General features: G+C 37.1%; 2 protein-coding genes across 2 annotated transcripts in view; one reads left to right on the top strand and one right to left on the bottom strand.

Moving 5' to 3' along the window:
• The first annotated feature begins 1,165 nt into the window (after positions 1-1,165).
• birc7 (baculoviral IAP repeat containing 7) lies at positions 1,166-6,618 on the top strand. The gene is made up of 7 exons (XM_088937705.1): positions 1,166-1,778; positions 2,736-2,835; positions 3,265-3,346; positions 3,441-3,486; positions 4,877-5,086; positions 5,841-5,912; positions 6,419-6,618. The coding sequence occupies exons 1-7, from the start codon at positions 1,166-1,168 to the stop codon at positions 6,616-6,618; spliced, it is 1,323 nt and encodes a 440-aa protein (XP_088793831.1).
• Positions 6,619-7,626: 1,008 nt separating this feature from the next.
• Positions 7,627-27,236, bottom strand: part of LOC148817936 (sodium/potassium-transporting ATPase subunit beta-1-interacting protein 4-like) — a 63,478-nt gene continuing 43,868 nt past the window's right edge. The window contains exons 5-7 of the mRNA XM_088937606.1: positions 19,969-20,029; positions 14,147-14,231; positions 7,627-11,917 (exon numbers count right to left, since the gene is read on the bottom strand). Coding sequence (XP_088793732.1) covers positions 11,908-11,917; positions 14,147-14,231; positions 19,969-20,029 — 156 coding nt within the window. The 3' untranslated portion in view covers positions 7,627-11,907. The remainder of the gene's footprint in view (positions 11,918-14,146; positions 14,232-19,968; positions 20,030-27,236) is intronic.

Below are 27,236 nucleotides of genomic sequence, written 5' to 3'. Positions count from 1 at the left end.
TGACGTCACTGGTACTTTATATGTATGCGCGGAGGGGGGGCGCCTCTGAGGCAGAGGTGGTGACAATACTTTCCGGAAGCTATGATTAAACGCTAGTAAAAAAAAAAAGAAGAATAAACTCTATGCTCCTCGCACCACTAAGATCATTTTTTTGGTGTCTGTCTGTGCCTGATTCATCTGTTGACGTGTGTTTCAGCTCCGTGCTAAACCGATGGAAGAATTGCTTGGTTTTCACAGCCTGACGCGGCTCACGCTGAAAACAATTTACCGGTGCAGCGTTACCGATGTGGATATCAACCTGTGTGTACAAAAGATCAATATGCTGCAAAAATGCGCTGTAGGTTGGACCCGTACAAGCAAAATGATAATTATACAGGAAATGGGCAAGAAACTGCAACTGGAATTCGTCAGACTTACTTTCTTCCTAGCTTCGTAAATTAATGTTTAAGCAGATTAGTCATTATATTGTTATATATTAAGAGATACTGTATATTGCAATGTTATATATCTGTACATCAGTTTTGAGTACCTTGCCTAAGAGTACCATAGCTGTGTACCACTTGTGATTCAGACCACTACCCTTCCCTCCAGTCCGGGAATAAAATCAATACAAATGTTATTATTTCTTTAATAAAATACACTATAGTCGTTTGATCCATATTTAATAACTTCATTCACTACCTGAGTGCAGTCCCCACTTGGTAATAACAAGCCACGACACGGCTAGACTATGAAGTGAAAAACTGCTTCTCCCATTACTGAATTAATGGGCGATTTCAGGAAGGCCATATTGCACAAGTCCACTCAGGTAAAAAAATCTTTGTTCAGGGCACAAGTTATTTGAACATTTTTCGCTTTTGGGAAATACCTGATGTTTTTGTAGGCCAGTGATTTCATGATTGTAACTTTCCAAACGAGGTTACTTTTGGAACCCACATGAATGCCTGGCAAACGTAGGCTAACACGTGGGTTACTGTAAAGCCTGTTTTGTCTTTCAGCTTTTGTCAGGATTTTTTTTTCCCAAAAGTGTCACAGAAGCACCATTGTACTGTACGTGCGCCATTCACCGACTCGTAGCACGGGACCCGATCCCGACAGTGTTGAGTTTTCTGGAATGCTAATACAGTGCTACTCAGCTGCTGCGGTTTCCATATACTGACTGTGCATGAAAACCGGCACGCTGGTGCACCCCAGAGCGCAGCAGCCGACTCCACGATGGGACACACCTGGTTTGCCTGGTCCTGCACAGGAAAGCAACGCTACCATCCCAAACGTGAATATGCCGGGTGACAGGAATTCATTCATGAATCTGTTGGCGGAGCCCGGAATGCGAAGCGAGCCGGCGAGGCTCAGGAGTTTCCAGCGCTGGCCCAGCTATGCTCCAGTCTCCGCCGCCGATCTGGCCAAAGCCGGGTTCTACTTCCTAGGACCCGGAGATAAAGTACGGTGCTTTTGCTGTGGTGGAGTACTTAGGCACTGGGTGCACGGAGACGGACCCATGCAAGAGCACAAGAGGCACTTCCCGGCTTGCTGCTTCGTACTGGGCAGAAACGTGGGCAACGTCCCGCTGCTTGCAGCGCAGGGCTCAGCCGATGCGGTGGATGGACAGATCCTCAGTCAGCTGCAGAGAATGACAGTAGAGGACCAGGTAGCAGGTGGACAGCCTGTGTACCCGGAGATGGAAGCAGAGGACTCGCGTCTGACGACGTTTCAGAACTGGCCTACCGGCGCCTCCGTGCAACCAGAAGTTCTGGCTAGAGCGGGTTTTTTCTATACTGGTATGCGGCTTTCCTTGCGATGAACACCTCTGTAGAGTCAAACACGACCAGAAGTGGTCAAACTTTCTTATTAATTTCATATAATCAGTGTGTTCGCATTCATGAATATATTTTTAAAGTCCGTTGGTGTTTTGAACATTTCCCATAACTTGGAATTCATTGTTACTTTTTTTTTTACGACGGTGTTCTGTTTTATTTAGCCCCGACCATGAAGCATTATAGATACACGTATCACCATTCGCACAGATTTAACAAACTTGAAAATAATTTTACTGATACAACTCGGTCTTTGTGCTAAGCTAAAGCACAATAGAAGCGCAGTGTCATGGGACTTCATATAGAAACATCTGGACAGCGGTAGATATGTGTTAACTGCTTGTTTTTGTCTCAGACAAAATCATCCATATATTCTTATATATAAAATGTATATCACATCAATTAGGTCAGAAAATCAATTCAAAAGTTTATTAAAGTAATTAGTTGTAGTTCCTTGGGTGTGTGATACTACAAAAAGGATAGTCTCTTGCTCGCCTTTAGGAGTTTCATCAAAATGCAATTAAATTATGTTAAGAAAAGTTTTCGAAAAAGTTTGTCCTGTATTAAATTTTAATACAATTTTAAAACACCTTGTAGCTTTTTTATATGAAAGAAATGCAGTTAAGAAAAAACTAAATGTATGTATAGCCAGTGGTGACATTTAGCGTTCAACACATTTAGAAACGGTAGGATTAAAATAAACGTGCTTAGAGAAATGCAAAGCAAATTGCATCACGACAAGACAGTTTGCTTAATTTCCCCAGGTCTTTCACTAATTCTTTCACGCCATTTGTTTCTGTTCATAACCTGTAGAGTCTGTCTAGACTGCAGCGCGTGAAGGTTAGCTCCAGGCTTTCAGCTGGAGCGCAGTTCGAAAGCTTGGAGCCGAGCTTTTACAGATAAATGTCTGTGCTCTCCCAGGTCATGGCGACAATGTCAAGTGCTTCTATTGCGACGGGGGCCTTCGGAACTGGGAGCCAGGGGATGACCCGTGGCAAGAACACGCGAAGTGGTTTCCTCGGTAACAATAAGAAGTCGATAAATAAAACAAACATATCAAACAGTTTCCCCCTCCCAAGCAAAATCAGCTAGAATCCTTTGGGATTTTTTCTCCTGCACGTTAAGACCTCTATTTCTTAGTCCACTGCTCTGAAAACACATTGTGTAGTGGCATTTTGCCTACCTCATTTACGATTTTGAGAAACATGGTCATCATTTTAGTCAATATGACCATGATTTAGATATTTGTTTCATTGACAACACAAAATATGAATTCTTCTTTGAGAGAGAAAAGAGTACAGGTGTCTTCTTCTGTTCAGGACTGTGTCAAAAAACTTCAGAAATGTCACCTACAGTACCAAATAATAGTAGTTCTGATCTAGGTTTTTAGGCCTAATAGCTGTGAAAACATGTGCTTTCCCCCTATTATACATTTTATTTCTTGTCTTAGATGTGAATTTTTACTGCAAGCAAGGGGAAGAGATTATGTTAACAACATCCAAGAATCGTATTTTCATATCGGAGAACCAGTGGTAAGAGTTTGTCCTAAAATTCTGTCCTGAAGTACAGAAACTGAAACTGAAACAGCATCAGTAGTATATTGTTACGGTCTTCCATTTTTTGCAGAGTGGATCACAATCACCAGAAGCTAGAGAGACCACTTCAGGACAAGGTTAGTGTGTTGTTCTCTTTTTATAATTTGTATTTGAGATCAGTAAAAGAAATAAAACAATAAAAATCCTGAGCTGGCTTAAGACTAATGAAAAAAAGTACATCTCTTTCTTGTCGAGGGATAAAGAAAGAAGTAGTTCTTGTCATTATATTTAGTTTTCTTTCCATTTATTTCCATAAATTCATGGTACATTAGCTTAGTAGTCAGTTTTTTAGAAACTACAAGATCCAGGTCAGAAACTGAAGATGCGGTTCTAATTAAAAAGTTAAAACAAGTCCTGAATTACTGTATTAACCCCTAAATTTAGACCAACCCTGTCTGACATTTCCCCAGAAACTGTACCACATTCAGAAGAATTTGCTCAGACGTTAACTTGCGAAGTCCCATGTCCATTTTGCAAGTCAAATGAGCTTTGATATTCTTGAAACTCTTCAACACAATAACTAAAGATACTTCTGACCAAAAATAATTACGCTTTAGAGAAACTGAAAACTTCCCTGTGCCTTTCATGGGCAGAAAGTCAAATAAGAATTTTGAACGTGTCTAATCTATGTAACTGCTGTGTGTGAGGCGTGTACTCACTTAGAGTTGTCTTGCTAGTTAAGTGGCCTCTCGGGTCCAACAGTCATATTTGATTTTGTCTTAATTTGTCAGCTGAAAAGACATTGGCATTCATCATGTTCAAAGTCTGCTTGGCAGTCCTCAGTACTGCTGCATTTAAAAAAAAAAACTTAATTGCAAGGTCCTAAAATTGCATTTTCCCCCAGAGAGAGATTTCATTTTAGTGTTAGATATGAACATTTATCAGTTCTATTAAAAGTGTCAAAGCTACATTCTGTAAAATGTTGAAAATCTTAAAATGTAGTCATATTTTTCATTTTAATTTGTATCATGCTTATCATTTTAATCAATGGATCGCAAAGAGTAGGAGATTGGGCATGAAAACTGAATTTCCACATACTGTAGTTCTTCATTGGTATTCTTCGTTCCATGTGTGTGTCCTTAAGGCACGCTCTTTATCTTATTCTGGCCTTGTTTGTGTAGCCTAGCAGTTGTCGCAATAATTAGGGAGAAGTTGTCCTTTTATTTTAGACTCCATATGGTCACATGGTGGAGCCAATTTCAAAAACCATCCTATTTCCTTTTAAAATCATGCAATTCTGCAATTAAAATGGAAATATCTCAACATTAAGCTAAGCACCATGCTCTTAAACTAAAAACCAACTGAGCTAAATGGGCCAAATGGCTCCCTCTCAATTTGCATTTGTCCTTATGTTCTTATTTTCTTCTGATTGAATTTGTGTTGATTTTGTTGCCAAAAAGTCATCAGTGCTTGAAAATAAAGTATTGACTCAGAGAACCCCAACTGTGCACTCCCCCTTTTTTTTAGATGTGGTTGGTAATCAGGGCTTGTCCTCGATCCTGCAGTCTCCAGAGGTCCAGAGTGTATTACAGATGGGCTTTGACCCCAGTCTGGTGGGAAGTTTAGTACAGACCAAGTACCTGCTTACTGGAAATCAGTATACCTCAGTGTCTGACCTGGTGTCTGATATACTGCAAGCTGAAGAAGATGACAGGGAAGAAACAGAACAGACTAGAGGTACAAAATTCAAAGTATCCTTTCATTTATAGTGGGAAATTAAGACAGAAAGCTAGGCACACGTCACACTTTAAGCTGTTTTGATTCTGCTGTGCTAAAAATGAGACGTCAGCTTTATTTGTGTTTTACAAATAGAAAGATAGATCTCACAACTATTTAAGAACAAAGCTCCCATTATAATAGAATGTGGAGTTATTCTTGTAATTTACTTTCAGGGTGTGCATGTGGAGCAGGAAAACCATGGTTGAGCTATAATAGCAAAGCAGTGTGCTGCAGAAAATATATTTTTAGAATACTGAACAACATTCATATACTGTAGGCTTTAGAATAGAGTAAGACAGAGATATATACAGTATGCTTGTATGGCTGTTTTTTGTATTTGCAAGGATTCCTGAACTGAAATAAAATAAAATTTGATCATAGTTACCATCACAGTAAAAAGTAGTGTTTATCCCTTTCTAAGTAGCTCTGCACTGAAAGTGTTCGGAGAGACTAAAGGGAAAACATGCCCAAGGACAATGACAGTGACAGTGACATACCCAAGAGTGCTAAATGTGTTCCAATGTGACCACGGTTGTGTCCATGAGAATTTGTATTTGTGGAGGGACAACCTACAGAGCTGAGGTCAACTGTCCTTGTCCATGAGAATTTGTTCCTCCAATCCTATTATGTCTGCTGGGCTTCATTGCTCCTTCATGCACAAGTTTCATAACGCGGTGAAATAGCCTGTAAACACCCTGTACATTTGTTCTAGAGCCTATCCACAAGCCAAGACAAGCTATGAGTGCTGGGAGTGAGACGGCACAGGATCGCCCTAAGGAGAAAGGTTAGCTAATTTACTTCTGAAGCAGCAGTAGGGGTCTGAAAAGAAGTCTTGCAAGTCTATGAAAGTTTGTATTCCAGAATGTTTGATGCCAAGTGAGCTTGGCACCATGTTGTAATTACCAGAGCCATTTTAAAAGTGACTTCTGATTTCTAATTACCAGTTATTACTCCTGTGCAACATCTATTGATTGGGATCCCACCACCACAGTGTGGGGAATTCAAATCCTTTAAACACTTTATGAACTGCTAAGGACACAAATGCTTCTAAGGACACAAATCAATGTATTTCATGAAATCTCAATAGGGTATTCAGAAAGAAAGAAATGTGAAAAAAATATTTTTCGCAGGGGAATATTCTTTCCATGGTAATTTCCTAGAGTTACAAAGAATAGCTGATCTGTTAGCACTAATGTAATGGCACTGAAGTAACACAGCCTGAGAAGCTGTAGAATACAGCAGGGCTGGTTACAATGAACTTGAAGCCTCAGTCTTTATTCCTTTTGGTAGTGGGGGACATGAGCCCAGAGGAGCAGCTGAGACAGTTGCAGGAGGAGCGTACCTGTAAGGTGTGCATGGACAAAGTGGTGTCCATCGTTTTCATTCCCTGTGGACACCTGGTGGTGTGTACTGATTGTGCGGCCAGCCTGCGACACTGCCCCATCTGTCGCGCTGTTATCAGAGGCAGCGTTCGGGCATTCATGTCTTAAACTGGGTTGTCTCATTGGTAAGCATCTCGACCCGGTACTCACTTTTTAAGTGGTTGGTTAAGTATAGTTGTTAAATGACGTTTCTGAGAGCTGGTTATGTGCTGCAGCAAAAACAGTGGACATATTTCACTTGCACGTTGTGCTACCAGCATAAACATCAAAGCGCTTTTTTGCTTTTATCTTCCCAGCTAGAGTGGTGAGAATTTATTTTGTAGACATGAATGTGAATACAATAGAAAGCACACTCCTGAGTAGAAAATACTCACACAAACGTTACCAGAAATCATTTTTGTAATTGTGAATCCTTTGTGTCTTTTTAATAACTCCACAAATGCCAAAATACAGTTGAGAATTTATGTTATCAGAGTTCTACTTTGAGAACTTACTCTTTTCATGGTTTTTTTGTTTTGTAAAGACCTTTGAGAAGGCAGTGAAAGTTCTTCTTTCTTTTGCAGAAAATCCTCAACGCTGAGAAAGGGGGAAACCTGGCATTAAAGTGCAAAATGACATGTCAGATTTATTCATGCCTGTTCTCATATCACCAAGGGGTGCAATTGCAAAAGAGCAGCCACTAGAGGCAGCCTCAAGCAATCACTGGGCACAATACCGAGAGCACTTGTGCACAAGGTAAATAGTTCACCTATAGGCAATGATTTGATTGATAAATTGTGTTGGAAAGTTGGGTTGGTTTATATATAGAAACAGAGAAAAGCAAAGGGAGAGAGAGAAGGATCTGGAGTGTCTCTTTTATTTTTAAATCGTGTATGTGTGTTTTGGCTCATCTATCTTTGAATGAACCAGTACAGCCCCTGGAAGCATGCCACCCACTTAATAGACATTTAATGTTGCTTGATCTTGACATTGAATGAAACTAAGCTTTGTACTTTACTCTGCAAGTAATCATTTTCAGTCTTAAAACAAAGTGATTTGTTTTAACAATGAAATGGAGATTCAGGGTTTGTGTGTTTGTGCTAAGCATAAGTGTTAAGAAAACACTGAGCAGAAACATTAAAAGTACACAGTTTATTAACAAATGACTATTTACATTTCTGAACACAAACCACCATTCTCATCGGATTGGGAACACTTGTAGGAAGGTACATTACAATGAGACTACAGGGCACAAATGTGAATACCAGACTGAAACGCATGTTTGAAAAATAAGAGAAATTTTTTTGTTAAGTTAACCAATGTGTTACATACATATTTGGAGGCAGAAATTTACCTTCGAAGTACAAATGATGTAAACCTACAAATTTTAACAGAGCACTAATGCACTCAAGCAAACTTACATTCTTTTACTAAATGAACTAAACCCCCATTCATTCAAACCACTCCAGAGAATTGTGAAGGCAGCTGCTGTGTAGTTTTCCAATGAATACACAATAGCCCGAAAACGTGTTAGCTGCTGGCTTCATATGTCTGAGTGCTTGTTGTAAGTAAAACACCACAAAGATGCAACTAACATAGAAACATAAAAATAATATTCAATACTCTTGTAGAAATGCTCCATAAAATTGAATACCAAACCCGTAAAGAATGTTGTTCATTAAATCAATTGATCAGCAAGCACACGATTTGGAGAAGGTTCTCAAAATACTTTTCAACAAGACTGCATGGGTAAGCAGATCTTTAGAAATGTGTGAAACAATTAGAGTCATACTTCATTGTACACAAGCAAAGAGCACACCCTCCTGGATGGAATATACTGTACAAAGCAGTAGTGACTTGTATGGCGAGATACAATCCACTCTAAAGAGATTTTTGATTATGTTTCCTATTTAACACATTAGATAAAAACAAGAAGGCCGATGGCCAATCTTTCCCTTTATCTCAGTCAGACAGATGCATGGATGAACAGACAGAAATCAACATTCTGTAGACTTATTATTCAGTACGCTGTTAGATGGGAGGTAAGTGAACTTAAGCAAGCTAACTGTCAATAACTTGTTATAAACATGACTTGTCTTTTCCTTGCTGGCAGTCTGCAATTTGTTACAGCTCCAATCACTCACTGAAGGAAACAATGTGAATCACAGAATTTGAAAGAGCATTGTTTTTAATTTGCTTTTTGTTGATGGGAGTTAACCCAGTAGTAATGTATTACATCTAAACAGAGAGGTAGATTCAGGTTCTACCAAGCGTGCACACATAGGCAAAGATACCAGTCATGCTCATTTTAAACAATGCATTTTGTGTGATAACTATAGATTCAGTGGGCAGAAGATGTTTGATCTATTCTCAATGATTGTTGGCACTGGAAACAACATCTAGATTTAAAAAGAAAGGAAAAAGCTGTGGATCTCATCTTCTACCTAAAAAGTTTTCTAGAGGTACCTCCCTGTTTTAAGTGATATTTGATAGGTTAACATGTTTAAAAAGGGAATTCCTTTAAAGTTGCTACTACTGATGCTACTGATGCTACAATAAATTTGTATCACTCTTCCAAATTAGCCTGTTTTTTATTGTTTCATTTTATACATTTCAATGTTGCATTGTACACTTGGTCTGAAGAATTTAAATACTGATCTGTACATTTTTCATGTATTCTTTTACTAATTTGACGTTGGTAAAGGCATCCCATAATTACCCTTGTTAAGGTTTTGTTTTATTGAAAAAATCATAGATGAAGCTGAAAGAATATTGTATGGCACATACAGTAGGCTTCATTCAAGAGGTCACTCAGAATAGGAATTACCTTAAGAGAACTGGATTCCAGTTTAGAGATACAGATTTCATGTGATGGCAGTAAAATCTAACTTGACTTTTGCTCTATTACAGGTTTTAGCCTTTGTACAAGAATGATATACTGCACATTTGTACTTTTATCATCTATCTTGCACAAGGATAATGACACTAATAATAAATAAAGAATACTGTACACAACACAGTAAGACAATCTGATAATATTTGTAATTATAAACAGCCTAACAAGAATTAAAACTCATAGAATTTTCAGCATATTATAGTTGCTTCTCATACTGTGCTGTTTGACAAGTCACTATAGTAGGGATGTTGATTGTGATTTATGCTTTTCCAGTTTCATTTTGCTTACACATGAGGCTATACAGGACACAAACTGATGGGAAAAGGGTAAACCAGGTTAGATTGTTAATACCTTTGTCCTGGCTAAATCACATCTTGTTTTTGTACAACTTGGCTTCAGAAAATCTAACACCTAGTTCAGCTGGCAAAGTAATTTCTGTCTCCTGTACTCGATTTGCTGTGTAGTGGTGATGCAAGCACAAACGTGGTGCTACAGTTCAGTAGTGGGTCCCCTCATGTATGTAAGTTGCTTTGGGATCCTTTAAGATGAAAAGTGCTATAAAAATGTAAGCAGTTATTATGAAACATCAACACCATCACAAATACTGAATGGAGTTTCCTCTTTGAAAACCACGCACGAATTTGTAAACTCTACATATATTCAACACTAGGGGTCAGTAATGGACTATGGAACAGACGATTCTAAGCCGTACAACAAAGATATTGTGCTGTGTACAAAAAATACTGTTCTTGAGGGGTGCTGAAATGTTAGATTAGATTCTGTGCTATCCAACATATGTACTTTTGCACAACCTTGGCTAAAAACGTCACCAAATCTATCCTCTGTAGAAATATCTGAGGAAATAGTTTCTAAACTCTTTCGGAATATCTTTGAAAAGAGTATTTATATAATACTTCCACGTCTTTAACACATCCTGTCTTCTTCCATTAACCTTCTAGAAACTGTAACAAATACATGTATCAGATTTGGTTATTCTCAGATTAATGCTTGCCCCAGGTTCTGTAGAATCTCAAAATGTTCATTAAATACAAGTTGCTGACAGAGATACTGTAACTGTCAATTATCGACCTGTTTGGGAAGAATGAAAATATTGTTCTATATTAATGTAATAGTGAGGTTATACTTCAGTGAAGGTCAAATATTTGCTCACTTTATTTTTGTATTTAACAGCTGGATTCTAGAATGATTTATCTATCCATTAATGTATGTCAAGAGTGCACAGCTTGCTCTTGAAACAGAAAATCAGCTGAAAGTGTGGGTGCCTGTGGCACTTGATGAACCCTCTATAAAGAGAACTTAAAACATTTCAAGTGAGTCTTGCAAGGCATGTCAAAAACTTTACAAGACTGCATGGCATTCTATCAATACACACTGGCCTTAGTACATCACCTAGAGATTACAACATTCACCAGAAACATACGCAAACATTTCTTTTTATCGCCCTTGTAGTTGTTGTGATTATAAAAGCTTGGGCTCTCTGCACAGAGCAAGTACCAGCGGTCCTTAATGTTCATTATTTTTACCATCCAAGTCCACAATGTACTCACCATTGCTGGTTTGCAACAAATAAAGGAAGATGGAACAGAAGATTCCATATGCCACTTGTCATTAGCTACAGAACTCTCTAGTTTAATCAGAGATTGTTAACTACTCTATTGTCCCATGTTTAAAAGCCAAGAATTACTGGATAAGCCTAGTAGAGAAAAGTAAGGGACAGGTAATAGGTAATAGAACTTTATAAAATGTGGAACTTTGGTGTTTTAATTAGATACATGTATTGCATATGAGCATGGTTTAACACTTTTACAACACCTGAATGCTTTGCCTTCTGTTTTAAACAGCAACCACTTCAGATTTCATTATTTTTCAACTGCCCTTTTGTTTTTAATTTGGGCTTGTCCCCCATTTACAGCAAGCAATAGGTTACTATTTCCCACAATGAAGTCAACAGTCCACTACCATTTCACATTCCAAGTGAAAGTAAAAAGAAAACAGCGCTGCAGATACAAATGCAGCCATTTGCTGCTCTTAAAAATGTCCATCTGAAAAGCAGCAACGTCTGCAGGACCAGCAAACCAAGGAGAATAGCAATAAAACAAAAAGGGCAGGGCAAGGCATTTAAGCAAACTTGTACTTTTTCCCCATAAAGGAGCAAAGATTTTACATTGCATCAACAGCAAGAAAAGTTAGCCTGTGTCTAGTGTCTTCTTGAAAACCTTGTTATTTTTTAAAGCTTGACCACAACTAGACAAGCGACTGTGAAGCACAAGAAAACATGGAATTACAGTACTTTTAAAGCAGCATACTTGCAACAAAGAATCTAATTAAAAATATACAGTATATATATAAAATTGAAAAGACAAGTAACCAAACTGTGGAATGTTTTACATTGTCCTTGTGTTTTTCGCTAATTAAGTTTTACATCAGCTCTCCAATGTATCCTTCTTGACTCCTCCCTGTCTATCTCCATTAGATCTTCTTTGAATATCTGGATCCTTTACTTACGTAGACCTGTAAAACCAAAGAGACAGTGAGTCAGCAAGAGCTTCACTGGCATGAGCTCCTGCTTCTGTGACAAATGCACAATTTGCTTTGGCACACTCATTCCATCTTCTCAAATATTGGCTTTAATTTGAATGATCAGCTACTTAAACTGAAAAAACACATTTAATTGGAGTTGACATTAAAAGTAAACAAAGTACTGTAGATCCTTAAGGCTGATCAATTTTAGTGATTGGAAATAAGTGTAACTGAAGGTCTTGGCACAGTCAGAAAGTCCTGAACAATTTAAAATAGGTTCATCCGGAGGATTGTTACAATTCTGTAGTGGAATTCACGTCCTAAGGTTGTGGGTAATGTATAATGCAAGAACATTTAAAAGTAGGAGCTGCAAAAAGACAAGGCTAAGAAGAATATATTTTAGTAAAATCAAAAGTCACTTATAATAATAACCTAGGCATTTCAGTATTTATAAAGGGGTATGAAGAGGGGTATGAAGTTTTGCCATTTAACAGATATGGGATGGCAAACATTTACAGCAATGAAAACTGGCAAGTTTTAATAAAGTAGGCTATAAAACAGGATGGATCAGTATCCCAGATGTTTCTGTGTCTTTGGGACAAACTACCAGTCGATGTCTCCGTACAAACCCGGTAAGTCACCTATGCCAGCAGTTAATGTAATTTTATTTTACTAAGGGTTATGACTGCCTGGCACCTTTGACACTAAAAACTGAGCAAGATTTTCACTTGGAACTTCATTTGGCCAAAGTGACTTCTGATCCAAGGTGTTTGTGGAGTTTAATGTGAGAAAAGTCTGTTTTTGGACAGTAAATTGTAATGGAGCACATATCAAATTACAAACCCAAGTACTTCACTAGAGCTAATGGATGAGATGAGCTTTCACCAGCAAAGCTTTAGAAAACTAACTTTTTAGTTGAAGTCTTCTTGAGACTGAAACCAGTAAGGAATAAGTGTAATGAAACACACACTGAAATAAGATCAGATAAGATCACTTTATTGGCCATATACAATTTCTTGCATTCTTGCAATTCGTCTTTTCGGATACTCCAGCTTGCTCTCAATGAGACACAGGCACACAGACTGGGAGAGAAGTTTGGGGTCAGAGCACAGGGTCAGCCATTGTACAGCGCCCCTAGAGCAGTTGGGGTTAAGGACCTTGCTCAGGGGCCCAACAGAGTAGGATTCCTCTGCCAGTGTTGGGATTTGAACCAGCAACCTTCCAGCCACAGGCACAGATCCTTGGCCACAGTGCTACTGCTCCGCCCCGCACTGGATACCTGGATACCTACAGTAATGGTATTCTTCCCCTTGTTTTCTATTTTTTTCTTTTAGATGCTACATAGCATTAAGAAAATCAGAGATTTTCCAGAGGAAGTACAATCTAGATATATTGGTCTTAAATATTGTGGTACAAAAGCAAAAATTGATTTAAAGTAAATATTGTTTCAGACAAAACGGGTAGCTCAAACTTTAATTTACTAAGCCTTCACATAATGAATGTAGAATGTATGTGTTTGAAAGAAGAAAAAAAGAAGCTGTTGCTCATTTAAACCATGGTAACATTCTGTATTTCTAAACATAAGATCTGTCCTGCTTCACAGGAAATGTTTCTCCATTGTCTATTCTGCATGTCTTTGACCTAGATATAAAAACAACTAGAACAGTAATAAATCTTATGCCATTGTTAATTATATTTTATTAAAATGATTCTGCAATACTCATATGATGAATTCATTAAAAGCTAATTTTAATTTAAAATGTGAATGACAAGATGCTCTAACTTGATTACATCTCAGGCCAAATGAAAAGTGTTTACAGCAGGTTACCTTCCTATACAGGTATATGGAAGAGGTTTAACAGTGTAATACAAAAACAATCCAATTTCTGTTTGTGTTAAACATGTCTTAGGAGATTGCCTTGGATTTGATTTTAACTTTGTTAGGAGACAGTAGCTATAATTTTATTTGAATGAACAGCCAGTCTTCATATGGGGAAAAAAGACTTAACCATTCCAGTAACATGAACAAAACCTATTTAAAAAACAAGAGCTCCCCAATATATTCAATATTAAAAGCTTTAAAGCCACCCTTGAAAAAGCTCATTTACTATCACGTATTTACATTTAAAATACAACACAAAGATGTTCAAAAGAGAGAGATTCTTAAAGAATGGAACAAAACATTAATGGCACACTGAAAATTGGCAGTTGAGTACTTACAGGTACATTGGCTTTAACAGGAGATGGGATGGTTTCTCATTGACATGGTACAAGGGAAATGGATCAAATCCACCAATAAAATCAACTGAAAGCCAAAAAGGATCAAATGAAAATTAAACACAAAATTGTAACTTGCCCAACAGAGGATAAACGCAAAACACACAGAGATAACAGATCCATGAAAAAAAGCAAAAGTAAATGAAACACAAAATGAATGGCTTTTGTGTGAAAATGGTTCAGCACTCGATTGTTTTCTGCTCGGCCCCTTGACATTTGAAAACATTAAGAATATGCATTTAGTTACGAATTTACAACTGCTTGAAGAGCCCTTGAACATTTCTCTAATTGGATTAAAACACGGGAAGAATACATTCCTGTTTTTAACGAATTACAATGTGTATTATTTTTTGTAAACGGGGAGATATTTCTTTTACATTAGGAAAGAATAAAACAATCTTGTTAATGATGCAGGCAAAAACCTTGGGTCAATCAGCTGACAGATCTAAAGTGACACATTCATTTTCGAGAACAGCAATTGAGTTTGGTAAATAGAAGATGTCCTTTTGAGCAGGTTGGATTCTAGCATCCCAAGTGTTACACATTCAGATTCAGACACCCTAGATTTTCTATATTTTCTGCCAATTGTGTCTGGTATGGCTCAGATAAATCTGTTAAATTGCTGGCAGTGAAAATGCTCTAATGAAAGGTACACGCAAAACAATATGCATCATTGTATTTCTGTGGCATTACACCACAGTTTCAGTGTCCAAAACGTACAAACTGATTTTAAAAATTGGTTCCACAAAATGGAATTATTTCTTGATAAGGTGTGGATTTAAAAATGATTCAGCAGGTTAAAGATCTAAATAAAGAAGAACTTAATTTCTAAATAAATATGAAAAGTCTATTAAATAACTAAAGCACCAGTTCATTAAGCAGAATAAATGCAATATTCCATGAATAAAATAAACATATGTGGGTCAGTAAAACATGATGTATATATATATACTGTATATATACATTTCTGTTGTGTTACCAGGCATTTGATACTAAAGCTACAACTAGAAATGTAGCCAAAAACAATCATTGTCTTTACTAAAATACACAATCTCTGCTCTATTGCACATTCCATTAGAATAACCAGAGCTGTTATCCTATTGAACTCAGTGTTTAGTTGCCAGCTGTAATGGTTTCGATTAAGTTTCAAGACCTCCATCCATATTCCCACTTTTCTTCTGACTGACTGGTCTCATTGAAAGAAAGAGTGTGTTTGTGTTGGGGAGGGGGGTGCACACTCTTGTCAGGAGCTATCTATCTTCCACACAACACAAATGAAATAAACATGAATCAAGCAGCAAATCATTTGATATGTAGAGTTTTCATGCAGAGCCTGAATTACCTGTCAGCAGTTATTTACAGAAATGCATGAAACACCCCTCTATTCTGGAGAAGAGGAAAACACGTTGAAAACAGGGCAACATAAAAACTCAGGAGAGAAAACACATCACATCAGAAATGCTGACGCTGGCAGCATTAATTACACAGGGGAAATTTTACTTTGTCCACTTCAAACAAGTGTAAGAACACTTGGATTTTTTCTGGGTATGCAGATAAGAAACATTTAATTCTTATTTCTGCTCACTTAGGATGATGTTTCGTGATTAAAGGGCTTGATTCACAGATGATCCTGGGACAATAAGATAATTCCAGTGCCACGGTCATCAAACACCAGTGTAATATATCTGTGTGAGCTTCTGCTCTTACTCAAAGCTTAATCTTTCGTAAATCCAGCCATATTGTAACTCCAAGTACACATTATCTGTAAGTGATGCACAAGTATACAGTACAAGAGAAACAGAAAAGACATCATGGGCCTTGTATCTCTGATAAAAGCTTCCTAGCAAAGAGTATGTAGAAAAAAAAGCCTTACAACATTCTTATCTCTGCCTGCCACTGCCTGTACACATTTTGGAATCTATCTGTCTTGTTTGCTAGTGAGTAAAAGGTGTTTTCTAACATCTCTCAGCTGTAGGTGCATTTTGTTAGTTTTTTTAATTAAAGCACAGGAATGAGATGTTTTAACAAAAAGCCTGCCCACAATATATTTTATATATCTGTGAAAGGTACTACTTTATTATTAACTTGTGCTGTCTAAACGAGATGATCTTACAATGAACTAGATAACATCAATATTTTGGAAATCTAATATGCTGTTTAGTTGGTTGCCTATCGTTTAGTTACATTAAAGAAATATAGGAATTTAAGCAAAGTTTTGCACAGTTTGCAAAAAACGAGGAATGTTATGACAAAAATGTACTTTCAAAAGCCAATGGTAATGCTATTAAAATGAAATTCAAAGGCAACAAGATAGAATACATATAATACATATAGAATTAGCCAAGTCTCCTTAAAGCACGTACCATTCTATATTCTTCGTGTAGATTATTTTTCCTTATGTATAATAAGAAACATCTAAAACACCTAACATACTATTAAGTCCAGTATTGTTCCACAACTAATGTCTCCCTGTATTTATATAATATAGATGGATTAATACCTTTAATTCAAACCTCTAAATAAGTACACATTTGTGGCTATACAGTATGACCGATTTCCGAAGCTGAATGTTTCAACTGAGTGTATGATTGTTTTATACCTCATTGTCAGTATTGAGGTGAACCACAGAAAGCAACAGAAACATTTTTAGTAGAGAAATTGTTCACATTGTAGTTGATATTATGCATATTTTTGCATATGCATATTTTTTTGTACACATTTTATTCTAAATCATGATCAGTACATCTGGCTAGCTCACTTCTCTCCTACTTAAACCATTCACAACACTACTGTGACCTGGAAATGAGACTATCAATCACAGAGACATCAGGCATCTCCTTTACATTATGTACTACAGGGGTAAGGAATGGAGACTGTGGTGCATATTAGCTTTTCTAGGATTTCTGTATCTATTTCTGTACAATGAAATGTTTATTTTTTCAGACTCTAAGATAAATATTTACACACATAATGAGGAAAGGACCAATGAAAAGCCTTTAAATCCGTAATCAGAAAGCTGCTATTTGGCAAGGTTCAAAGAATAGGGTGTAAGGTAGGGCTGAAAACACAAAACTGCTCTCGTTCTAGACAGGACACCCATCCATCATGTGGTGGCTGAGAAAGGGAGAGTATAGGACAGGCAATCGAAGTAAGCCAGGACATGTTTTGGGAGGTGGGAAGCCATTGGAAGATCTGATGAAAACCCACATGAACACAGAATAAATACTAAACATAGAATTGAACCCAGGACCCAGAGACTGTGAGGCAGGATGAATAAATACTAGGGCATCCTTAAATATAGTAATAGGTTTAAGGATGTAGTAGTTCAGGTGGGTAGCTGCGTCAGCATGCGTAGGCTGCAAAGGAACAGCCGAAATGTTGTGTTTTCTTTCTTCTTTTTTTCAGCATGGAATAAACCTATTACTTGTTCCTTTGCAGCCTACGCATGCTGACGCAGCTACCCACCTGAACTACTACATCCTTAAATATATATACTAATACATATATATAATTAGTATGTATATATATATTTACTAATATAAATATATATATGGCAATTTACTAATAGTTTTTTTAGCCATAAAAATGTTTTGGTTCATTAAAAGATAATTGCCTTTTCCTTAAACCCATTATTATACCCAGAAGATTCTTAAACAGTCCATTTTTAAAAATATGAAGGTCAAATTACTTATTAATACACTTGGCTGCTACATTTAAATCTAACAATGGTATTTTGGTACTAATTCATATAATTGTGCAAGTAAACAAAAAAAAATGTTTCCTGTGTCAGTGAGTAAGTAGTTTCCAAAACCAATATAAAATGAGAAACTACTAGCTTCACAGTTACTGTGAAGCTGAGAACACAAAGGCTATGTGTTTATAAAGTCCCTTAAAGTCCAAAGCAGTAAAAGCCTGCAGATGACAAAATGAGCAAGTCTCAACAGGTCCACTGTAGTGGGAGAGAAGAAAAGACAAGGGGAGCTTCAGGCAAAAACAGGTCAGTCACCCTACCTAATTAGATGTCAGATGGAGGACTTCCAGAAAAAAATACGTCAATTGCTTCATTTCCCACGTGCCTAGCCTCATTAAAAAAGCAATGTAAGGAATACAATCATGCCTCTGAAAGATGTTCTGCTGCCAGACTGCTCTCTCCACCTGATTGGTTGAGCCGGGGGCTAGATGACCTTTCACCTCTCAGTACAGTGAGGTCTTTGCATGGCTACAATGGCAGGATGATCCATACAGTCAACCGCTGAAATCTTTCAAGCAGGTCTCGTGCAGAGTTTAATTTCCTCACCAGGCCGAATAATTCACCAGACTTTTTTTTTTCATTGCTCACTCAATATAGCACTTATAAATTATGTCTCACTGTGCACCAAATGAAGAGCAGCCACTAAGATGCGTAAATGAAGGGAAATTGAAATCCAGCAGTAAATTGTCCAAGACACTGCCGGGGGAGGTTTCCTACATATTGATGTCCTTTCATCAGTAATTATTCAAACTGGTGAACCCCTGACTGAAACTAGCTCCTGCAAAGCTAGAAGAAATAAACAAAGTAGTCACAGTTCATTTCTTGCCAGTGACCTTTTCATATATCAAACTGTATGTGGTGAATGATCAACCTCAAAGATGGAAAGTTGATGGTTGTGACGCGGCGTTATTTATAACAGCTAGTGTGCAAATAAATTAAGGGGATTTTCATCATCTAATACACGTTAAATGTTGTACATCAGAGGAGTTTTGCAACTCCAGTATTCCTGGAACTTATTTCAATTTCAATGCAAGAACATTTAAGAATGATGCATCATTTTTAGCTTATTTCAAGAGCTGCCAAAGAAACAGGTTTGACAGTTCACTAGCCACGCTTTCTTTAATGGAATTTAGAAGCCTGCCGTAGTTTCTTCATCAGATCTTGTACACTGCTTCTTAAAACGAGTAATAGAAAGGATATTTCATGGGTTTCGACCAGTTTGCTCACACAAGCAATTTAATTAAATGGCCATTATGTAAGTTAGCACCAATTTAAGTGCAATAAAGATCCTGAAACTACTAATCCTTATAAAACTGTGTAGCAGTTTAGATAGACAGCCCCATAACCAGAAAACACAGATAGCTTTTTATACTCAAAAATAAAAGTCTTTCTTCCATGCATACAGTATATAGCCATTATAATACAAAAGATGTGAGCTAGTTATCCATTTTGATCAGGCTTTATGTTCTTTTCAGTTACATTCCTTTCCATGATAGCCGTCTTGAGAAAGGGAGTGAGAGTTACATAGGCAGAGGAGCCTCTTTGAAATAAGACTTTAAATTCCTGTGTGGCAGACTGTTACTGTACATCTTAAAACATCTTCCAGTAACTAAAAAAACCTGAAGTGGCCAGAAATAAGATACTGCACATTTAAATTAGTGACAAAGCTACATCAGCCATAACAAAGAGGCATTATCAGCAACGGCTGCTTTTCAGACATTTTGATGCGATGTTCTGAATATTCACAAGGGGAGATGGGGATTTCATTCTTCAAGGGTGCAAAGAGTAAGAGGCACTCCCTGCTCAATTTTCCAGTAAACCATTAGAAGACAGCTGGAGGAAGGAATGCGAGGCATGTTCAGAGAAGGGTGTGAGAGTGATGTCAGTGTGCAGAACGGAGTGGGGGCGGGGAGGAAGTGGGTCAACTGTGCAGTTTAGGGAAGGAGAGCTTTTGGGAGGGGGGGGGGGCAGTACTTAATCTGTGGCAAATCAGTGCCCACACATCAATACTCACAGCTGTCCTCTTCCTCAGTGAAAGCGCTGACGACATAGCAGGCGTAGACAAACCCCACAAGCTGCAAGGGAAACAAAAGAAGACAGGGGCTATAACAAAAGTGCTTTAGCCATTGACAGGCAACAAAAGAGTAGGCCAAGGGGGCCATATCAGTCTGTCATTCACGTCAGAAAAAGCCTTCCATCCATCATCCGAAGACTATTCCTGGTAAGGGTCGTGGGAATCCGGAGTTTAGCCCTGGAAGCACAGGGCACAAGATGGGATTACACCCTGGAAGAGACCAGTCCATCACACACCAACACACAGAGACACTGGTCAGCCTAGCCAGCACTAATCCCCATGCCAATGTGGTGCCCCATGGAAAAACATTTCCAGGTAAAGAAGTCACGTATAATTTCCATGTGCAACTTAGGTATCTCATTATTTTGTAAAAGTTTCATTAAGTGTACAAGCACTCATTATACATCAATATTGGAGTAATTTATTTTACTCTACGTTTTGCAATATACTCACCCGTGTTCAGGAGGTGGCAGTGCAACTAGAAATTAGCTGATTGAAGTGTGTGCATGAACATTAACACTCCCAGCAAAACACGCACAATTAAAGATGTAATTCTGTCAGCAATACAGCGCACACAAAATGTATTCTTGCACTTGTTTTGTTTAGCAGATAATCACCTCTGTGATAATCAAGACACCTGATCATACTGAAACAATATGCTTTTTGAACAGACTTACTTTCAGGTGTTTATGGGATGTATTCAAGACTCTAAGGACAAGCAGCATGCTTCAATATTGTAGATCTTAAACACAAGGATAGGTAATAAAAAAACTGATTTAGCTAGCATGCTTCAATATTATAGATCTTAAACGCAAGGGTATGTAATAAAAAAACCGATTTGATGACAGAAAACAAATACTAAGCACTGCATCTGACAAAGATAAATATGCAGAATATTTTAAAAATTACCAATAGGTATCAATCTACAATATATAGTATATCAATAAAATGCATTATAGATGACTGCCACAAAACAATCTAGAAAAGGCATTGTATGGTTAAGGAACAGTGTAATTTGCCTTTCAGAAAGCACTCGCTTTTGTCTAATCTTGAAAACCTTCTTTTGCATTTTACTTCACCATGCTTAATTATCCTTTCAAGACAACAATCGCCACAGTGTTTAGAAAATTGTTCTAAAACCCTTTGAATTACCATTAAACTGAAGACATTCAGTAATATAAATGTCAAGTGCAAGACGAGCTCGTCAGCAGAGATGCACAGATTGCCTCATTTGCATGATCCATAGTGATTAAACAGTCACAGCTTTAGGAATTCAGTGATTAACACGTTTGGCTTATGGGGTTATCTGGTGCGCCACATATGGGGAACACATTTTTACTACCAGAAGCCAGATTTAAAAACCTCACAACTTTTGCGAATCGTTTCCTTTCTAACAAGGAAATCTGTCCATTGGTGACCAAGATACCCACTTTCCCAGGAACAATGCCTAATACTAAATTATTTATACTTTGTGAGCATATGAGCCTGCTACAAAGTTAAGTCAAAGGTAAATGAAACTGCATACATAGTACAGTACATTATGGATTTTTGTTTAATCAGCAGAGATATGTTAATCACAACTGTGGAAAAAAACCTTTCCCTCAAAAGCATACTTTTAAGATGTTTTTTCTATCGCAATTTAATCAAACTAGACCATATTATTATCAGCACAAATCTTACTAATTTGGCCTACAATAGAAACAGAAGATCCTTAAATCCCTAGTAACTCTTCACCCATACCTACAAAGCCAAACGCAGGAGAAAGGAGCTCAGAAGACAACAGAAACTTCAAAACAGAAAACTGAAAACAACTTTAAAAGCAAAAGTTTTTTAAAAGAGAGCTCTCATTTAGCAGCTGTCTTTGCAAACAGAAGCCCAAGTTAGACACAAAAATCTCCAGATACAGTGCTGCTTGTTTCATTAGGGGATAGTATTGAAATGCAGCAACATATTTAGGATGATTAAATCATTACATCAGAATGCAGAGCACATATATTCAAAGTACAAAGTGTATTTCTCTTCTGAAACAAAAGAAGATTAAATTGACTTACATAATCAATAAAATATGGCTTTTGTTCCAGCTGAATGTTCTATCCAAGTAATCTCATTAAATTGCTGAACCCAGAGCTATCTAAAATTACTTTTTTTATAGAGAAGGTTTTTAATTGCACTCACTCTGTAAAGTCTTGTTGAAATGACATCTTTTGTTGCAGGATGCTGTAAAATACTATTAATACACAATGGGTCTTTGCATAACTGAAACTAAAGGCTTTTAAGTGACTTTTTGTAATAAAATTCAAATACAACTATGTCTCTTGGGAAGTATAGCAAAACTGGTTTGAATTAAAGTTGAGAACAGTGTGCATCAAGTTTTGTCTATAACTGTAAGCAAAAAAATAATTGATTTCACAGTAACCAGCATAGATCAAGGCAACCATTGTTGTCTTTTCTACTTGAAGAATGTGTCAGTTCAATCAGGGAGTGACCACTTTTAGAGGAGGGTCACCTCATAGGAATGTCACAGCAAGTTCAGGAATCCCCTAATATGCTTCATATTGCTAATGCTCTTCACCTTCAATGACTTGGATTCCTGATCTCAATTTTTTTTTCCTGTCTGGTGTGTCTGAATTGGACTCAGAATGCAGAATAAGAATTAGAGAGGAACTCTGCTGAACTCCTGAGCCCCTCAGTACATGTGCATTTGGGTAATGCAATATTTTGTCAACCCCAGGTAACATTATCACTGTGTTGCAGTGGCAAAATGTTATCTCCATAAACCTGATTGAACAGAACCCTAACCCACCACCCTTATTCTAATGTGCTGACTGGAAATCCTCCAAGCTGGCATAACATTCAGAATCCCTCCTCTGGCACCAAGCTGGTACTGAATGTCTCTTGTTTTGACTAATACATAGCTAAAACTAATAGTAAGACCTTACGTTTCACACAGGGAAAATGTAGTAAAACAGAAAATGGTAACTCCCAATTTATGCAATGTTTGTAAGTTTTTTCAGATTTCGAAATCTCCAGTTCTGGTAAAACATAGCTTGGAAGTGTCCACTGTCACATTTAGCATGATTGCAAAGTTTTACAATAGACCTTTTCCTTAATAGCTCACACTGTAAACAAACAGTATTAAAATGGTCAAAAAAGATGCCAAAACTGAATACACGACTCTAAATCCTAACGCTAACCTCAAATAACTTTCTGTTTAAAAAGTTTATAGTAAAGTATAGTACATATAAAGACCCTATATTTTTCCTTAGATTTGATTTTATAAAGAAATGCAGCCCAGATTCCAAAAGAACTAGCTATATTTTTCTCAGGAGTATAAATGTTTTATCTGTTATATCATTGGTCAGTAGTACTTTAGTGTGACAAAACATCAAAATGCATACAGGCACAAAGAAAACATCTCTTTTTTTTATAAATCAGAAACTGCACACCTCTATGATATGTATTAGCAACAAATGAATAACGTGCAGCATTTGAACTGCATCAGAATGACAAGTGTTTGCGAAGTCTCCCCCCCCGCAAAATTTAACTTCAAAAGTAGTAGGTGTGATCCTTGAAGTCAATCTTAACTTAGCTGTTTCTTCGATCACAGCTGCTGTGATATCCTCTCTCGGGCAAGCCCCAAAGCAGGCTAACGCAGCACAGAGATCTGTGTAGGAGTTTGACAGTGTTGGAGAGAAACAGTTTTTGTAGGGATTTTTATTTTTCAAACCAGACTTCATAAGATTACATTTTTTATTTATTTTTACAGTGCTATTTTTTTTAAACTGGCACAATCCCAGAAGAAGACTTAAATTACACAAGACAGAATCAAAACAAATATCCTATCCAGAGAAAGACAGGAAGATCTATCTATATTTCTACTACTACGGGGCTAATAAAATAAATTTGCCAATGAAATGAAAAAAAGTTCAAGTCTTACACAAACTAAGATTCATTTATAACAGACTTAATGCAAAGGTGTTTTTCATATGCTTAGGAGTGATACTTGAATGTATCATTTGAATTGAAGGTTCACATCAGATCAGTTTCGATAACCTCTTATCCAACGCCTGGGAGCCTATCCTGGGAAGCATTGAGCTCAAGGAGGGATAGACCCCGGACGGTGTGCTAGTCCACAACAGGGCATGCAATTACATGTTCTTAAATAATTTTAAAAATTGCAAGTAAAATTTGAGAGCTTCATGCCATAGAATTCCCATTGCCTCCACTGCTGATGTGACAGGAGACTGCAGCCTCCTCCCAGCAAACTGGGTGGAGAAGTAAGAAGTGAGAAAGGTGATCGAACTGAGGGGGAGCATTGGCTTTTAAGCTAAGCTGTGTAAATCCAAAGAAGAATTTAGCCAGGACACTCATGTCAATGCTACCATGGGATTTTTAATAACCAAGTAGTTTGGACCTTGGTTTAATGTTTCATCAGGAGGCTGGCATCTTCTATGGCTCAGAGGTTAAAAAAAAGAGCTCCACCTACTGGTCTACCATCAACAACAACTCAAACATAGTACAGTCTACCACAGTACTGAGATTTGGAAGTATTAGCATAGTTTCTGCTACATTGCTTGCCTTAGAGGAAATGCATACAGTTAAACTGCACAAAACAGCACTATTCCACCAGACACTTTCTGCTCTCTCTAGTATGTCCAGCTAATGGTATCCAATAGCTGCAGTATTGTAGACAAAAAGCTTTACAAATACCAATCCTATCAAGAAAGGCCTACGTTGGCTTTAAATCCAAGTAGGCAAATTTACATCAAATCCAATTTCCTCCAGGGAAATTGAGGATTTTCTAATCCTAATTAATACCTAGGGCCAGCTGGATGAAGAACATGGTGTTCCACCATGAAATGTTGTGTAAATATACTAAGACATTACATTTAGAATCAGTATGCAGTTATTAAGAACAACGGTAGTACTTCAGAATGATTCTCTGTACACAGAGTAATTCACGTTAATCAGGGATTTAATATGAATTTGTACAGGCTATGGTATGAATATGATCATTTATTCTAAATATTGTGGTACCAGACAGGGGTACTAGCAAAAATAACTTTCATTTTTCAAGCGCATTCAGAAGAATAAATGAAAAAGAAACTAACAAGGAAACATGGAACATCTGGAAACATGCAATTATTGGTATAATTAAAGCAAATTGAAGAACCCTTTTTAAAAAAGGGAAATACAAATTCTTAAGAAACCCATTTTCCAAAATCTCATTATAGGGAACGAATAGACCAGTTTAATGTATCCATAGAGTGGAATAACACTCTGAGAAAGGCATGCAGATAAACACATCAGCCATTATCATTAACAATGATTCTGCAATGCACTATCTCAGCCAGGGAAAAAATGCAAATCCTTAGTAAGGTTAATTAACTTAAGGCAAATGCTTTTCTTTCCTGCAGTGTCAGAAACAAGATCAAGTTTCGTTAATAAATGATGTGAATAATTAAAAAGATAGTTGGTTATCAACCACATTTGGAAGTCCAGCTACCCTGAGTATCCAAACACGGTGAGGTGCTTTTCTCAATAAAAGCCTCAGTGTTTGCCAAATGAAAAATAAATCAAATAAATAAATCAATCAAAAGAGTAGTCTTAAACCTTTCCAAGACTTAAACCAATAATCAGATGGTACTGTATCTTAGACAAAACAGCATACCTGAATGTCTTTCCCGACAAATACTACTATATTTTACGTACAGTGGGGAAATATTGCGGATTCAGAAAGGCATCCCTTTTCCCTACCTACTAGTGCTTGACAAAATATTAGAAAATATTAATATGAGAAATATAAATATAATAAATAAAAAATTGCACTAAAACAAGAATGGCAATAGTGATGTGGCATTTCAAAACGACAAGCCCATGGTCTTCTTCAAAAGATACAGGCTTTCTAAAGTCACCTCAAAAGATACCTGTTTAAAAATTCTCATGACATGCAAGTTGTCCGAAAACACATAAAGTTTAATCTGATAGACTTCTGAACCTATGAAATCTGATAAGGACACATATCCTAGTGAAAGTAGGCACATTGAAGGGATACAAATTAAGGCTCTTAAAAGCAACTTCATAGGATAAGTCTTAAGTCAAACAGAGAATAAATCTGTTTTGCAATTATGAATAATCAGCACTATTCTTTCAACTTGAAATCTACATAAGGAGATAAATCGTGCTGACTTAAGTCTTGTCTAAAGGCCATGCTGAGTAATTTTATTAAGATTCAATAATTGCAAGGGGCTGCGGTCTAGACTGAATTTTCTCCACTTTTGTATAAGACTGCTTAATGAGCAAAAACATTACTTGATTACAAGTTTTATTCTTTTTCCCCTGCAGCACTGCAATACAAATCTGGCAAACACACTATATCATTAGATTTGAATTAACAATGGCAAATGGTATAAAACAACATTTTCCTTTCAAGCTGCATTTTTGTAATTAGCATACTTTCAATTTGTGTGCGCTCAGAAAAATATCACAGGACGGCCCCTTAAATATTGCATTTTTTTAGTACTCTGTGCATTCAACTAAAGGTAAGAGAATTTCCTTACCATTCTCAGTCCACAACTATTGGTTATACTCTGTACTGAACACTACAGTATGTAACTGAAGAGGTGATGGATTGTGAATGGGAAATAAACAAAAGGATGTCCCAGTATGGGATTTTCAGATTGAAATATCAATGTAGCAGTCATCCCAGGGCCATCTGTAAACAATAACAGAGCAGACAAGAGAGACAAAATGACCTACTGATGCAGACCACAAAATCTGTTATGACCAAGCTCTATCTCTTTTAGATGAAACAAAATCTGAGTTCCTCCCACCGAATAAGTTTCAGTTTAAAAAATATATATTTGAATATAGATCATCCATAAAGGCTCATAATACTCTTTCAAGAAAATAAACGTCAGAAACAAAACAAATCACTTTGTTTGTCCCTTCCCCGGCCTTGAGGCCTAAACAGAAGAATGTCTTGTGCAGTTCAATGTGTCAGAAAGTAAAGTTTTAATTTTATTAGCACGCATTAGATACTTCTATGAAAATGTATGGGTAAGGAACTACTCACACTTTTTTGTTGACACCTAGATTGGATATTAAACGTGATAGATCTGCACCCCTCTCAAAAACATTTGAAAGCCACTGGAAACATTAAAGAAGCATCCTAAAGAGTTTATTGGATTAATAAGATGCTAAGAGCC

Source organism: Atractosteus spatula, chromosome 19 (assembly GCF_055471065.1).
Source record: "Atractosteus spatula isolate fAtrSpa1 chromosome 19, fAtrSpa1.hap1, whole genome shotgun sequence".
Taxonomy (NCBI): Eukaryota; Metazoa; Chordata; class Actinopteri; order Semionotiformes; family Lepisosteidae; genus Atractosteus; species Atractosteus spatula.
This window is presented reverse-complemented; position numbering and strand designations above follow the sequence as displayed.

What these genes read in the sequence shown, in the direction of transcription:
- birc7 (XM_088937705.1), top strand. Translation starts at nt 1,166, where the DNA reads ATGAAAACCGGCACGCTGGTGCACCCCAGAGCGCAGCAGCCGACTCCA. An exon ending in AGAAACAGAACAGACTAGAG is followed by an intron (nt 5,087 to 5,840) that starts GTACAAAATTCA and finishes CATTTGTTCTAG; the next exon opens with AGCCTATCCACAAGCCAAGA. An exon ending in GGATCGCCCTAAGGAGAAAG is followed by an intron (nt 5,913 to 6,418) that starts GTTAGCTAATTT and finishes TCCTTTTGGTAG; the next exon opens with TGGGGGACATGAGCCCAGAG.